The following is a 17,492-nucleotide window of genomic DNA, read 5'->3' on the forward strand; positions in this document are numbered from 1 at the left end:
GGCAGCCTTCAGCCTCTGCCTCTACAGGTAGAAGATTTTTTGGGGGAAGGAAGACTGTTCCCTACTCTTCTGGTAAGCGTAGGTACAATCCTCCTTCTCGACAGCCTGCGGCCCAGGCTAAGCCCCAGCACGCTCGCTCTCGTCAGCAGCGTGCGCCTCAGCAAGGCCCCTCGGCTCCCCAGCAAAAGCAAGGGACGAGCTTTTGACTGGCTCCAGCAGAGCATAGCCGACATCCAAGTGTCAGTGCCGGGCGACCTGCCAGTCGGAGGGAGGTTGAAAGCTTTTCACCAAAGGTGGCCTCTCATAACCTCCGATCAGTGGGTTCTACAAATAGTCCGGCAAGGATACACCCTCAATTTGGCTTCAAAACCTCCAAATTGCCCACCGGGAGCTCAGTCTTACAGCTTCCAGCACAAGCAGGTACTTGCAGAGGAACTCTCCGCCCTTCTCAGCGCCAATGCGGTCGAGCCCGTGCCATCCGGGCAAGAAGGGCTGGGATTCTATTCCAGGTACTTCCTTGTGGAAAAGAAAACAGGGGGGATGCGTCCCATCCTAGACCTAAGGGCCCTGAACAAATATCTGGTCAAAGAAAAGTTCAGGATGCTTTCCTTGGGCACCCTTCTTCCCATGATTCAGGAAAACGATTGGCTATGCTCTCTGGACTTGAAGGATGCCTACACACACGTCCCGATACTGCCAGCTCACAGACAGTATCTGCGATTTCAGCTGGGCACATGTCACTTTCAGTACTGTGTGCTACCCTTTGGGCTCGCCTCTGCGCCCAGGGTGTTCACAAAGTGCTTGGCTGTAGTAGCAGCAGCACTTCACAGGCTGGGGGTGCACGTGTTCCCATATCTCGACGATTGGCTGGTGAAGAACACTTCCGAGGCAGGAGCCCTGCAGTCCATGCAGATGACTATTCGCCTCCTGGAGCTACTGGGGTTTGTGATAAATTATCCAAAGTCCCATCTTCTCCCAGTGCAGAAACTCGAATTCATAGGAGCTCTGCTGGATTCCCGGACGGCTCGCGCCTATCTCCCAGAGGCGAGAGCCAACAACTTGTTGTCCCTCGTCTCGCGGGTGCGAGCGTCCCAGCAGATCACAGCTCGGCAGATGTTGAGATTGCTGGGCCACATGGCCTCCACAGTTCATGTGACTCCCATGGCCCGCCTTCACATGAGATCTGCTCAATGGACCCTAGCTTCCCAGTGGTTTCAGGCTGCTGGGGATCTAGAAGACGTGATCCACCTGTCCACGAGTTTTCTCGAATCCCTGTATTGGTGGACGATTTGGTCCAATTTGACTCTGGGACGTCCTTTCCAAATTCCTCAGCCACAAAAAGTGCTGACCACGGATGCATCTCTCCTGGGATGGGGAGCTCATGTCGATGGGCTTCACACCCAAGGAAGCTGGTCCCTCCAGGAACGAGATCTGCAGATCAATCTTCTGGAGTTACGAGCGATCTGGAACACTCTGAAGGCTTTCAGAGATCGGCTGTCCCACCAAATTATCCAAATTCAGACAGACAACCAGGTTGCCATGTATTACGTCAACAAGCAGGGGGGCACCGGATCTCGCCCCCTGTGTCAGGAAGCCGTCAGCATGTGGCTCTGGGCTCGCCGTCACGGCATGGTGCTCCAAGCCACATATCTGGCAGGCGTAAACAACAGTCTGGCCGACAGACTGAGCAGGATTATGCAACCTCCCGAGTGGTGCGCCAGATCTTCCAAGTGTGGGGCACCCCCTTGGTGGATCTCTTCGCATCTCGAGCCAACCACAAAGTCCCTCAGTTCTGTTCCAGGCTTCAGGCCCACGGCAGACTGGCATCGGATGCCTTCCTCCTGGATTGGGGAAGACTTTGTTGAAACTCAAGCAAGACCGAGGCACCATGATTCTGATTGCTCCTTTTTGGCCGCGTCAGATCTGGTTCCCTCTTCTTCTGGAGTTGTCCTCCGAAGAACTGTGGAGATTGGAGTGTTTTCCGACCCTCATCACACAGGACGAAGGGGCGCTTCTGCATCCCAGCCTCCGGTCCCTGGCTCGCACGGCCTGGATGTTGAGAGCGTAGACTTTGCCTCTTTGGGTCTGTCAGAGGGTGTCTCCCGCGTCTTGCTTGCTTCCAGGAAAGATTCCACTAAGAGGAGTTACTTCTTTCTATGGAGGAGGTTTGCCGTCTGGTGTGACAGCAAAGCCCTAGATCCTCGCTCTTGTCCTACACAGACCCTGCTTGAATACCTTCTGCACTTGTCTGAGTCTGGTCTCAAGACCAACTCTGTAAGAGTTCACCTTAGTGCAATCAGTGCATACCATTACCGTGTGGAAGGTAAGCCGATCTCAGGACAGCCTTTAGTTGTTCGCTTCATGAGAGGTTTGCTTTTGTCAAAGCCCCCTGTCAAGCCTCCTACAATGTCATGGGATCTCAATGTCGTTCTCACCCAGCTGATGAAACCTCCTTTTGAGCCACTGGATTCCTGCCATCTGAAGTACTTGACCTGGAAGGTCATTTTCTTGGTGGCAGTTACTTCAGCTCGTAGAGTCAGTGAGCTTCAGGCCCTGGTAGCCCAGGCCCCTTACACCAAATTTCATCATAACAGAGTAGTCCTCCGCACTCACCCTAAGTTCTTGCCAAAGGTTGTGTCGGAGTTCCATCTGAACCAGTCAATTGTCTTGCCAACATTCTTTCCCCGTTCTCATTTCTGCCCAGCTGAACGTCAGCTGCACACATTGGACTGCAAGAGAGCATTGGCCTTCTACCTGGAGCGGACACAGCCCAACAGACAGTCCACCCAATTGTTTGTTTCTTTTGATCCCAATAGGAGGGGAGTGGCTGTAGGGAAACGCACCATATCCAATTGGCTAGCAGATTACATTTCCTTCACTTACGCCCAGGCTGGGCTGACTCTTGAGGGTCATGTCACGGCTCATAATGTTAGAGCCATGGCAGCGTCGGTAGCCCACTTGAAGTCAGCCTCTATTGAAGAAATTTGCAAAGCTGCGACATGGTCATCTGTCCACACATTCACATCTCATTACTGCCTGCAGCAGGATACCCGACGCGACAGTCGGTTCGGGCAGTCAGTTCTTCAGAACCTGTTTGGGCTTTAGGATCCAACTCCACCCCCCGAGGGCCCTGTTTGTTCTGTTCCAGGCTGCACTCTCATTTAGTTGGTAAATTTTTTAGGTCAATCTCAGTTATGTCCTCGCCGTTGCGAGGCCCAATTGACCATGGTGGTTGTTTTGAGTGAGCCTGGGGGCTAGGGATACCCCATCAGTGAGAACAAGCAGCCTGCTTGTCCTCGGAGAAAGCGAATGCTACATACCTGTAGAAGGTATTCTCCGAGGACAGCAGGCTGATTGTTCTCACAAACCTGCCCGCCTCCCCTTTAGAGTTGTGTCTTCCCTTCTCTTTGTCTTGCTACATATGAGACTGGCCGGCACAAGCCGGTTTCGGGCGGGAAGACGGCCACGCATGCTCGGCGCGCATCGGCGCGCAAGGGCTAGCAAAGGCTTTTGCTAGTGAAGATTCCGATTGGAGGGGCTGCCGTGGACGTCACCCATCAGTGAGAACAATCAGCCTGCTGTCCTCGGAGAATACCTTCTACAGGTATGTAGCATTCGCTTTATACTGTAACAGACCAAAGGTCCATGAGGATTGTGTATGCAGGGTGTCATGTATGTGAGCTTCATCCATCAGGTATGTCCTGACTGGAAAAAGATTGAGAACCGGTGCTGTACAAGGTGGTTTGTGGTGAAACAGTGGGTTTCCAAGTCTGTGAACTGTTATTTCATAAAGTGAATTTCCCTTGTTTGGCCATCAGATGGTTACTGTTGTTTTTTTTTTTTTTTTTTCCCTGTCTAACCCGTGAGGTAATCTTTAATTTCGGATAGGGAGAAGAGAGAGAAAGATCACTTCACTGAGGCCCTTTGAGCAGTTGTAACCTGTGAGCAGCAATATTTCCTGAACTTCCCAGGTGCTACTACTACTACTTATTTCTAAAGTGCTACTAGATGTACGCAGCGCTGTACACCTGAACATGAAAAGACAGTCCCTGCTCGACAGAGCTTACAATCTAATTAAGACAGACAAACAGGACAAACAAGAGATAAGGGAATATTAAAGCGAGGATGATAAAATAAGGATTCTGAGCAAGTGAACAAGGGTTAGGAGTTAAAAGCAGCATCAAAAAGGTGGGCTTTTAGCTTAGATTTGAAGACTGTCAGAGATGGAGCTTGACGTACCAGCTCAGGAAGTCTATTCCAGGCATATGGTGCAGCAAGATAAAAGGAACGGAGTGTGGAGTTAGCAGTGGAGGAGAAGGGTGCAGATAAGAGAGATTTACCCAGTGAATGGAGTTCCTGGGGAGGAATGTAGGGAGAGATGAGAGTGTAGAGGTACTGAGGAAGCTGCAGAGTGAATGCACTTATAGGTCAATAAGAGGAGTTTGAACTGTATGCGGAAACGGATAGGAAGCCAGTGAAGTGACTTGAGGAGAGGGCTAACATGAGCATAACAACACTGGCGGAATATTAGTTGTGCAGCAGAATTTTGAACAGATTGAAGAGGAGAGAGATGGCTAAGTGGGAGAACTGTGAGAAGCAAGTTGCAATAGTCTAAGCGAGAGGTGATAAGAGTGTGGATGAGGGTTCTGGTAGTGTGCTCAGAAAGGAAAGGGCGAATTTTGGTGATATTATAGGGAAATAAATGACAGGTTTTAGCAGTCTGCTGAATATGTGCAGAGAAGGAGAGAGAGAGAGAGGAGTCAAAGATGACCCCAAGGTTACGAGCTGATGAGACAGGGAGGATGAGAGTGTTATCCACAGAAATAGAGAATGGGGGAAGAGGAGAGGTTGGTTTAGGTGGAAAGATAAGAAGCTCAGTCTTGGTCATGTTTAGTTTCAGATGGCGGTGAGACATCCAGGCGGCAATGTCAGACAGGCAGACTGATTCTTTGGCCTGGATTCCTGCTGAGATTTCTGGTGTAGAGAGGTAGATCTGGGAGTCATCAGCGTAAAGATGGTACTGAAAACCATGGGATGAGATGAGTACTAAGGGAAGAAGTATAGATGGAGAAAAGAAGAGGTCCCAGGACAGATCCCTGAGGTACAACAACTAACAGTGGGATAGAAGTGGAGGAGGATCCACCAGAGTATACACTAAAAGTATGCTGGGAGAGATAAGAAGAAAACCAGGAAAGAACAGAGCCCTGAAATCCAAGTGAGGACAGCGTATCAAGGAGTAGACTGTGATCAACAGTGTAAAAATGTTAATTTTATTAGCTGCAGTAAAGATTCCATATCAGGTTCGCAGAATTGAGAATGCCAAAGATTGGATCATTCTGGAAACTGGATTTGGGGAATGGGTCCACTTCACCACAGCTAGTTTGAATGTCTCCAACTGCTACTTCTGCACCCATGCAGAGCCCTTAGCAGTTCCCTTTGACCTTTCCAACCATCCAGAAGGTTTCCTGTGCATGTTACAGTTACTCCAGGTGTTAGAGCCTATTAATCAGTCCTGTCAAGCCCTATCAGAGAGTTATCCTGAATTGCCCCTACGACAGAGAATCCCCCCCACCTTCATAAGACCTGATCCCACTACAATGTTCCAGACTTGTCTGGCCAGGTATCCAACCCTAAACTCGAGGTTTGTAGGTAACTTGCATTCCTGCAAAACTACCCATTACAGTATTGAACAGATAAATTTTACTGCCTTTTCTCAAGCCCGCACTGATGTATGGTGGTATTGTGGAACCAATACTCTTTATCACACCCTGCACCGAAGTTGGAAGGGAACTTGTGCTCTTGTTAAATTGGTAATTCCACTAGCAATTGCCTCCCTAGGTTCACCCCATTCACCCTCCTTACGCCGAATGAAAAGAGAGGCCTCTGTACCAGGTTCATTTGATGATCATGTCTATAAAGACTCAATTGGAGTTTCTAGAGGGGTACCAGATGAATTCAAGGCCCGCAATCAAATTGCTTCAGGTTTTGAGTCATTTTTCTTTCCTTGGGCTACAATTAACAAAAATGTAGATTGGATTAATTACATCTATTACAATCAGCAAAGATTTGTTAATTACAGCAGAGATGCTATTCAAGGAATAGCAGCCCAATTAGATGCCACCAGTAGAATGACAATGGAGAATCGCATGATTCTTAATATAATGGGTGGAGTGTGTGTCAAGCTAGGTACTCAATGCTGTACTTTTATCCCCAATAACACTGCTCCCAGACGGGTCAATTTCCAGAGCTCTGAAAGGCCTCTACTCACTTTCAGAGGAAGTGGCTCGCAACTCTGGTATTGACACCTCTTGGATAGGATGGCTGGATAAAACCTTTGGAAAATGGAAGAATCTCTTTGTTTCAGCTGCAATTGCTATTGTTGTTTGTATTGCTATTTTCGTAGTTGTAGGATGCTGTGTCATCCCATGTATTAGGGAATTAGTGGTACGCGTAGTTACTCCTGCTATAAGCAAGAAAGAACCTGCAGGTCATTATGTCCTTTATGAATGCTTTATGACTGATGAGCTTATTGCTGGAACAGAAGAAGCCTTTATATATTTTCCAAGACATTAGAAGCTAGCAAGGCCTTCCTATATATTCAAGGCCTATTGGAATTAAGTCATTGCAACACTCATAATGCTTATGAGTTTGCAGTAGTTATTCATAACAGTAGATTTTTATAACCAATATTAACCTTTTTTATTAATGTTAGGATGAAACATAGCTGCTTTATTAATACCAATTTAAGCAATATTTACTTAATCGAAGTTTGACTAGTGATTGGTTCTGTAGAAATGGTATATATTAGTTGATTGCAATCATATGTACTCAGATTTGTTGATTCCATTGTATGACACATAGACTTAGTTGAATTCTCATATTTCCAAGTTTCGCTCCGTCCTAGAGGGGTAGTTCTAGGATAGTTAGGTCCCTTGGGGTGGTTATGATAAAAGGGGAATCACAACGCTGTATTTCATCCAGCATATAATTATGTATCCACATACTGACTCCTGCTATTGCCTAAGTCCCTCATCATGACAGAGCACCCATGCCTTCTCAAAGATATACATTTCCTCTCCACAGGACTCTAAGAGCCCTCTGGAACAGATGGCCACACCCACTCAGTCATGTGTGCCGGCCCCCCCTTGGGGGCCCGGCAAGAGGGGAGATGTAAATAATTGTCACAAATTGAATGCGGTGAAAAACAGGTTCAGGCTTTCTAAAGTAAACTAGGCCTCTAAAATCATAGCATCTCTCAGTCCTGATACTTCACTGAAGAAATGTGACAGCCTGCTTAACCTTGGCAGAGTTACAAAGTTGGCAAGGGTTGTGTATAGCTGGACATAGGCATACTGAGAAACTATGAAACTAATTGGGCCAGGTGAAGAAAAGTTCAATTTAAGGGTAAGCGAAGTTTGGAGATAGGAGAGCTGAAACTTGGTCATTATTGGATAAGAGATAAGAAAACTGAGACTTGGTCATGATTGGATAACAGATAAGCAAACTTGCTAAGGTTGAAACTCTGTCTTAATTAGATGAAAGATAAGAAAAGTTAGAACTTGGGCATAATTGGATATATGTGCCAATTATGACGAAAGTGCAGGTGTGAAAGTGAAATCCTCATAGGGATCTATGGGATCAAAAAAGTATAAAAGGTCTGCTACCTAAGCAGTTTTTTGGAAAGAGACCGAGAAGAAGCCAGCAACCTTTGAAGGCACATGTCATCTGTCGTGAAGTGCTGTACTACCATGTGAATGCCTGAACTGCTTGTACTATCCTTGGTAAGATATCAATGTCAATAAACTATATTTCTTTACCTACTAAATACTGGGTTCCTTTCTAATTACATAGGTTTATACTGACTTGACTGCTAACACTGTCATGTGCAGATATGAGGTTGGGGTAATTAAGTACCTAGAGGGGGTAGACAATTCTGTCCAGGGTTGTAAAAGGGCCATGGGTCCACTGCGCAACAGAGATGGCAGATTCTAATAAAATTAACAAAAAGCAGCAGATGGATCGAGAAGGATGAGAATAGAATAGAGACCTTTGGATCTGGCCAAGAACAGGTCATTGGAGACTTTAGCAAACACTGTTTCAGTTAAATGAAGGGGCAAAAGCCAGATTGAAGTGGATCAAGAATAGCTTGAGAAGAAAGAAAGGCAACGGCAGTGAACAAGCACGTTCAAGTATCTTGGATAGGAAAGGGAGGAGGGAGATGGGGCGATAGTTCGAAGGACAGGTAGGGTCCAAAGAAGGTTTTTTAAGGAGTGGTGTGACTACAGCATGTTTGAAGGCATCAGGAACAGTCACAGTGGAAAGTGAAAGATTGAGGATATGACAGATAAAAGGGTTGACAGTAGGAGAGATAGTGTTAAGTAGATGGGTGGGAATAGGATTGGAGGAACAGGTAGTTAGTTTCGAGGAGGAGAGAAGATGTGTAGTTTCCTTTTCAGTGATTTCAGAAAAGGAGGCAGGGGTTGGAGGGTTGAGGGAATGGACTAAGGGAAGGAGAGGTGGAGGTGACCTGGTTGAGAATTCAAATTTAATCTTGTGAACCTTATGAAAGTACTCAGCCAGTCTGGGGAGAAAGTGAAGAGGGAGTTGGAGGTGAAGGCACTTTGAGGAGAGAGTTCAGTGTGGCAAAGAGATGTCGAGGGTTTTAGCCAAGAGAATTTGTCAACTGGATGTAGTAATCCTGTTTGGCAAGTAAAAGAGCAGACTGGAAGGAGGTCAGCAAGAATTTGAAATGTATGAAATCAGCATGGGCATGGGATTTCAGCCAAAGGCGTTCGGCAGAGCTGGCACAGGAATGTAGGTAGTGGATTCTAGAGGTCAGCCAAGGCTGGGGTTTGGTAAGCATTACAGGATGGGGAATGGGAGGAGCAAGAGTATCCAGAGCAGAGGAGAGAATAGTATTATAGGAAGAGACAGCCTCATTGACAGACTTGGATAACATAGTGGTAGAGAAGAGATTTGAAACACTGGAAGACAGGAGGGTCAATAGCCTGAAGATTTCTAAATGTATTGGTTAAGATTGGACAGGACTGGGGAGGAGGGTGTTTAAGTGTGAAAGTTATCAGATGATGGTCAGAGAGGGGAAGAGCTAAGGCACAGAAACTGGAGAGAGTAGTTTGAGAAGAGGATAAGATCATGACAGTGGCCACTCTGGTGAGTGGGGGTATTGGAACACCGTTGAAGATTGAAGGAGGATGTTAAAGCGAGAAACTGAGAAGCATAAGAGTCGGAGGGATCATTAGCATGAATGTTAAAATCCCCAAGAATGAGGGAAGGAGATGAAGGTTCAAGAAAGAAGGAAAGCCAGGTATCAAAATCAGAAAGGAAGAAAGGGACTTATCAGGGGGTCGATAAATGACTGCTACTCGGAGAGGCAGAGGAGCGAATAGACAGATGGAGTGCACTTCGAAGGAAGAAAAGCAGTGAGACTGAGGTGGAAGAAGAGGCTGAAATCTACAGGAGGGTGAAAGTAGTAGCCCAATACCACCTCCGCGGCCAACTGGGCGAGGAATATGGGAGAAAAGATAACCTCCATGGCATAGGTCCGTGACTGAAGCAGAGTCTTCAGGGCAAAGCCAAGTTTCAGTTAGGGCAAGCAGATGGAGAGAATGAGAGATAAAGAGGTCATGGATGTAGAAAGGTTTGTTACAGATAGAGCGGGCATTCCACAGAGCACACGAGAAAGGCAGTCAAGAAGGGGGGAGGAGAGGAACAGATATTAGATTGGAGACATCACGGTGTGACCTGCACAGATAGGATGAGCTGATGTGGAGAAGCAAGAGAGTACAGAGAAGAGTAGGAGAGGTATGACGACAGCGACGAAGGCGAGATGTATTCAGATAGAAAGGAGATAGATGAATGGAAGGAAGGAAATGTTTAAGGTTAAGAGCTGAGAAGAAGGAAGAGGACAAAAGAGATGGTGAGATGATGAAAGCAGAGGGTGGGCAATGTGTTTATGCAGTGTAGAGTGGTTTCAGAGGAAGAAACAGATTAGGAAGGGACAGTACCAAGAAGAGAGAGTGTACTGGAGCCATAACTAGTAACTAGCTTTATTAGTTGCCTATAAAAGGCTGATTAACTAACAGTACCATACACTACTAGCAAATGTAGTTCTCTACCCTGCACCTGCTCACTCAGCATTAAATATTTGACCTCCAAATCTTTAAGGAGAAGTTCTGCTTTATATTGTAGTGCCTTCCTCAGTATGGCCATTCCTCCTCTGGTGGCCTGAAGAGGCATATAATATACCTCACCCACCCTCATCGATTTGAGCTTCTGGTGCTCCAGATCGGATAATCTAGTTTCCTGCAACCAGGCTACATGAGATTTGTGGTGTTGAAGGGCACTTAAAATTGTTTTTCCAGTTTAATTGGCAAGGTTATGCCCTCCACATTCCATGATAATGGTCTAAATGTTACATCAGGTATATGAGACCTTAGCATATATTCCACTTTTTTTTTTTAATCTAATACAGAGGCATTACCTGCGTGCCCAGCCTCTGCCCAGAAACTCCAATCACTGCTGAGCCTATATATATCGTGAATTATCTTCTTCATCCACAGCAAGACAGAGAAAATATTGTACCCAGAACACACATCACATATTCAATGAGGCATTAAAGAAACACCGATTTCAACCCTGGGTATTCCCATGCAACACCCTTCTTCCCCCATCCCCAATCCTATTCCAACAGTCACCCCATGGGGCCTCTGCCAGCTCATAAGAACATAAGAGTAGTCATACTGGGTCAGACCAATGGTCCATCTAGCCCAGTATCCTTTTTTCCAAACAGTGGGCAAGCCAGGCCACAAGTACCTGGCAGAAACCCAAATCATGGCAACACGCCATACTACAAATCCCAGGGCAAGCAGTTACATAACTACATAAGTATTGCCATACTGGGAAAGACCAAAGGTCCATCGAGCCCAGCATCCTGTTTCCAACAGTGGCCAATCCAGTTCACAGATACCCGGCAAGATCCCAAAAATGTACAAAACATTTTATACTGCTTATCCCAGAAATAGTGGATTTTCCCCAAGTCCATTTAATAACAGTCTATGGACTTTTCCTTTAGGAAGCTGTCCAAACCTTTTTTAAACTCCGCTAAACTAACTGCCTTTACTACATTCTCTGGCAACGAATTCCAGAGTTTAATTACACATTGAGTGAAGAAATATTTTCTCCGATTCGTTTTAAATTTACTACATTGTAGCTTCATTGCTTGCCCCCTAGTCCCAGTGGCGTAGGAAGGGGGGCGGTTCGCCCCAGGTGCACATCGCTGGTTGGGGGGGGGGGGGGTGTCGGCTCCGCTGGTTCCCTGCTCTCTCTGCCCCGGAACAGGAAGTAATCTGTTCTGCAGGAAGTAACCTGTTCCGGGGCAGAGAGAGCAGGGAACCAGCGGAGCCGACCCCCCCCCCCCCCCCCCAGCGATGTGCACCTGGGGCGAACCGCCCCCCTTCCTACGCCACTGGGACTAGGGGGCAAGCAATGAAGCTACAATGTAGTAAATTTAAAACGAATCGGAGAAAATAGCTACGTGCAGTCAGGGCGGATCGGCCCTCCCGCCCGCTCCCCACTTTCCTATGCTAGTAAGAATGCGCTCCAGGGAGGGGGGGTGCGCCAAGGGGGCGGGTGCGCCGTGCTGCACCCAGGGGGGGGGGGGGTGCGCAGCGGCGACCCGCCCCGGGTGTCAGCCTCCCTCGCTACGGCACTGCCTAGTCCTAGTATTTTTGGAAAGCGTGAACAGATGCAGTTGCTTCCCATGTCTGTCTTATAGTAGACTATGGACTTTTCCTCCCGGAATTTGTCCAGACCTTTTTTTAAACCAACTCTCCACCTCATATCATATGGAGTTGGAGAGAACATGCTAAACACTATGAGGTACCTTACTCCACCAGCTACAAAAAGTAGCAAACAGAAAATTCCCAATATGCTCAAAACATTTTGACTAATGCTAATCAGAAGTAAACGCTATCTACATAAGAATCGTACATCACAATACAAGGTAAATAATTTGTGAGCAGTTATCACCGCATACATAACAGCACTGTATTATTTACATTGACTCTAAAGTAGGAACCTGCTAATATGTGAAGAAAGTCATCTGGAGGATGTCTGGTCATGCTCACTGCATCACCTGATCTCCATTTTCTTTAAAAAATAAAAGCCAAGGATTTTGGAAAAGAAACATCTGATTTATGTAGTTGTCCCCAAGTTACTGTTAATAGTCACATATGATCATTGTCTTGTATATGATTTTAAATACAAATACTAAATCCATTCCAAATACAGCCCACCATTGAATTTTATGTGGCACATGAGACCATGGGAAGTATACACAGAAAACATTAACCAGAGTATTAGCGATTTTTAAATACTATATTTCTGAAATATTTTCAGACTAGCCAGTCTAGCATTTTGTTTTCATCCTTTTCAGTTAAATGAATAAGTAAAAATTTATCACAAATGATCTATGGAACTCAGCGAGTTTCTGGTTCTGACATTACGTAATGTTGCAGCCTGGCAGGATAATACTGACATTCACGTGGTCCTCTGCATAGAAAGGTTGCCCATATCCGATATAGTGGTACATTGAAAATTTTATATAAGGGATCTTTAGAATACCGAGCTTTTGTTGCAGCAATACTATCAACTGCTAAAAATGCTCTGAGCTGTAACTACTAGTTGTTACCACTTAGCTAAGAGCTAAATTTTAGCTGCAATAACAGATCAATGTTCTGGTGTTCCCTTTGGTTGTTTGTTTGTTTTTTTGAATGTACTGTTAGCAACTATCTGAATTTAGACAATTGTTTCCACTCATTAGAGAGATCTTTTTGATACATAACCATATAATTGTATTTTATTTTAGCTTTCCTTTATAGCTTATAAGAAATGCTGCTTAGAGATTATACTGTGATTTAATTTTTATATGATTTAATATATTGGTGGATGTATCTAATATTTTACTAGTTTTAAGGAAGGAAGGTACTGATTGGAGGGCTAATTTGGTTATGAATTGTAACTCACCTCAAATATTTTTTGGTGACGTGTGTAATCAGATATTGCTACATAAAATAAGGTGTTTGGGAACAATCAACAGAGAATGTTTGAACTTTTATTTTTTTAAATTTTTAAACTTTATTGAAAACATTCTCCTTTAAATTTAGCTACTAAAGGTGTATCCAGTATGGAACAAGAACTATGGAAAAAAAGCTTCTCTTGCTTTGAAAAAGGCATTCAAAACTTTGATGCAATTGATGATTCCACGAACTCTGCCCTTCTTTTGTGCAACACGGGACGATTGATGCGAATTTGTGCCCAGTCCCATTGTGCTGTTGGAGATGATTTTAGAAGAGGCGAATTTACACCAGAAGAATCTTTGTATTATAATAAGGTAACATACCAGATTGTTTGTTTTTTTTCAGATAAGCCTGTGGAAAGATTTGTAGGCTGGTGGTCAAATTGAGCCTGAAGAAATTCTGGGATAAAAATTCAAGCGTTCCCTGATCACTGTATTTCTTGCTGCATAACAGAACCTTGTTGTTTGGCACATCTTTTGAGATCTCATGCATTTCAGTTTCCAGAAACATGCAGCTAATCTGTCCACCTCAGAGGTGGCTTTGTATATGTTTCTAGAGGTCAATGCAGAAAGCCATGTTGTAGAGCTGCACACCAGTGGCAGAGCACTAAGCTTCTACCACAAGATTAATTAATTTATTTATTCATTTATATCCCACATTTTCCCACTCATGCAGGCACAATGTGGCTTACAAAATTTAGGCAAATATACAACCAAGCAGAAATACAGTGCAGAGGAGACAGAGGATAGACGGTGGGAAAAAATAACTAGCAACAGAAAGCTGAGCAGGGTGGGGAGCAGGAGGGGGTTATCAATTCGCGGAGTAATTAGGGGCGTAGCTTATGGTAAAGAAGTGGGTTTTCAGCAGCTTCTTGAAAAGGCCGTGGTCCATTTGTGCTTTAAGGTGCTGCAGGAGAGCGTTTCAGGATTTAGGGCACCAGTAGCGGAAGGAAGAGGTGAAAATCCTTTTGTACTTGACACCCTTACAATTTTGGAATTGTAGATGGAGATATGTCCGTGCAGCAGGCGTGGCATTCCTGGGTGGAAATCAGCAAATCAGTAAGCAAATGAGATGCAAGTTCAAAGTGCACAGAAGCTGCGTGCTAATCAGAAAAAGCCTGCTGGACACATGCACACAAAGATCTTGTGTTAAGGGCAGCTTCACTGTACGTATATCTAAAGAAAACAAAAGTGCCAGCGCACATCTCTGTATGAACTGGAATGTTCTACACATAAATTAGCTTTAAAAAAATTTCTTTCACAAAATTTTTGCAACACTAATATGCAGAGCTATGATTTCATTGCAGATCTGTGCTGGTACATCTGATTTCTATGGATACACAAACAGGTACTTGCTATCATCGCAGAAAAAAAACCAGACAGTAAATCCCAAAAACTGCCATTAAATCACCTTAACTAAACCACCTGTGCTGCCTCAGAATTGGCAGTCAATTTCTCACATTGCGCATGTGTTAAAATCTCCTGTTTACTAATGTGCATTGCAGAGGAATACCTATTGACTCCATTACCATTCATTTTAATATACTGTGTGCTCATGCTTTGTGAGTTAATTTCTGCACTGAACCACTTTGTGCATTGTGTGCCCAATCATGGCATTGCAGGTTACTCTTCCCCTCTGAGGTTTTCCTCTTTTCTTTGGGAAGGTAAGCTAAAAGGAAAACAACTATATTGCAGAGGACAGGCCCCACCTGCTGTTCAAACAGGGAAAATACCATGAAAGGGAGAGAAAGTGTCATAAGGCAACATTACTGATCACAAGCATAAAAATCCCCTGTTTTGCCACAGCTTCTGGTTAAGGTTTCACCACACCCACTTAGCAAAGTTTACCAATATATTGTAGCTAATGTAGCTAATCTGAGCAGGAAGGAAGATGGATCTGGTCTGCTCTATAAAACTGGGGTATAGAGGCTCACAGATGTTTTTCTCTAAAGTGGTGATACATAATGTGTTTTCTTTGAGCCAGTCCTTCATTCTGCACACCACATGCTACGCTGTACCTTTTCAAATTGGGTAACCTCATTCCCCTCTAGCAGATGAAGCAAAAGTTTGTGGGATCGCTGCTTTCTTGCCCTGCTTCAGAAATCTAACAGTCTTATCTACTGAAACCTTCTGCCTCCAAGTGAGTCCCAGCAGGATTATCTGCAGTATATATATTCACTTGGATACAACTATCATTTGGTAAATCAGAGATGCCCTAGGAGAGAGAGGGGGGACATGCTGAATGTTTGCCGCATGCTCATTTTTGTAGTATAAGAGGTTCCAGAGTCTGGTTGTACAGGTTTTCTAGCTTGGCAGATGTTCAGACCCCCCCCCCCCCCCCCCCCCCCCCCGCCATGTATTTAATAGACCAAGATACCCAAGTCCAGAGGAAGTCAGGATCCCAATGCTCTCTTTTGTACATTCTCTTAACACATTCCTGTAACAGTAGGTCCTCTGAATTTGACATATTTGTTCACCAGTATTTAGTGTCTTGTGCTCCATCCCGAGTGCTTCGATCTTCACAATGAGACTTTCTTGTTATTATTTCAGTTTGTCAAGTTTGAGACGTATATGCTTCACAATTTTTTTTGTTGTGGCTCATTTATGGATTAATCTTGCATTGTTTATTCGCGAAGAAGGTTCTCTTGTAAATTAAACTTAGTTTAAAAACATTTTATTTCAGGACTCTCAAACTGTGTAATTTGGTGCCTATTTCAAAGCTTGACTGTTGTTGGATGGCAGAGGGCCTTTGTGAAACTACTGCATTATTTTTATAACTATCCTTTTTTATAATGAAATTCTTTTCTCATTTTAAGATTGATTGTAAACCGCTCAGATGGCACTGTTGATGGGCGGTATATCAAGTCAGAAATAAACTTGAAACTTAAACTTGAAGCTTAATGCAAGTCCTGCTACAGGTACCCAAAGTCTAAAATATACTGAGGGACTGTTTTGGTGTAGTAAATGTGAGAAAAGCCACACGGGGGTGGAGGTGCACTTGATCCCTACGAAAAACAGTTCAATGTAGAGCAGAGAAGGCGTAGGGAGAGTAGGCTCTTTCCAATCAGTGAAGGAGGCGTATGGATGATAAGTCTTTAATGGATAACATGAAAGGTGACTCGATGCTTCACAGAGACTGCTTTGACAGTCCGTGAAAGTTGTTTTCTTCTGATTGTGGGCTATAGTCCCATCGTGTAAAATACAGCCTTGTATTTTTTTCTTGTTTTCAACATTACTATCTAACATGACATCATAAGACTCCTGAGGCAGGTGCTTTGGCGCCGAAACACAGCAGCTGTGTCGAGTCACATTCGATGTTATCCAATAAAGACCTTTATCATTCATACATCTCCTTCACTGATTGGAAAGCGCCTACTCTCCCTTCTCCTCTGCTCTGCATTGGTATAGTAAATGCCATCAATTTAGCATCTGCAAACGTCCAAGTATTTAATCTTTTTTTGTTCCCCATGGCCACACAGTTTATTCCCTTTCTCGATTTGAGTCCGATAGACCTCCGGAGCGTTCAGAACTATCTAACTAACTTGTTAGTCTCACTCACACATACACAAGGCGTGACTCGGGTTGCACATACTGCAGCAGGACATGTTTATCCACTCCCACCCTAGCTGAGATATTTAACCATTGCTCTGACCTCATGTGCAACTTTCTTTAAATCAATCACTAACTCTTCCTAGTTTCTACTACTGCTATTTAGCATTTCTATAGCGCTACAAGGCATATCTATATGTTACATCTTTGCTTTACCATTCACTATCAATTATAATGTTCTATTACGTATTGTGTTGACATTGTATGTAGTATACCATGCCATGTTTTGTATTGCTTTTGAATATTTTTCTTCTTTAATTGCCTGTTGCTCATGTTTGATCTATTCTTACTGTACATCGCCTTGAGTGAACTCCTTCAAAAAGATGGTAAATAAAATATAGCAAGTGTAATAATGGCAAGAGTGGACAACCCAGAGTCATGCCCCATTGCAGGCTGAATGTCTCATATCAGTTCCTATAAGCTCCCATTGCTGCTTTGGGATTTGTGTAAACTCTAAAACTTGCACAAAAAAAAACAACGTATCCTATAACAAGGACCTGAAGGCCAGCTAAATTACATTTTTAGCATGAACCCATTACCTTTCCCAACTGCTCTTTTTGTAAAAAGGTAGACTGTTTACTCAATAAATTCATTTGGAAAAACAAACCTCCCTCATGGCACTAAATAAATTGAAGCTTATTAAGGAACTAGATGGACTAAATTGTAGGCACTATCATACAGCCTTCAGATGATCTCAATCTATAATATGGCTGTCTTTTTTTTGGTTTCTATGCTACAACCATATCCCCTATATTTACTTCCTTTGATGGCAGATATCATTATACAA

At 44.3% G+C, this 17,492-nt stretch overlaps 1 protein-coding gene across 1 annotated transcript in view; it reads left to right on the top strand.

Moving 5' to 3' along the window:
• Positions 1-17,492, top strand: part of EDRF1 (erythroid differentiation regulatory factor 1) — a 204,243-nt gene that overhangs the window by 139,448 nt on the left and 47,303 nt on the right. The window contains exon 18 of the mRNA XM_030202947.1: positions 13,185-13,411. Coding sequence (XP_030058807.1) covers positions 13,185-13,411 — 227 coding nt within the window. The remainder of the gene's footprint in view (positions 1-13,184; positions 13,412-17,492) is intronic.

This window comes from Microcaecilia unicolor, chromosome 5 (assembly GCF_901765095.1).
Source record: "Microcaecilia unicolor chromosome 5, aMicUni1.1, whole genome shotgun sequence".
In the NCBI taxonomy this organism is placed as follows: Eukaryota; Metazoa; Chordata; class Amphibia; order Gymnophiona; family Siphonopidae; genus Microcaecilia; species Microcaecilia unicolor.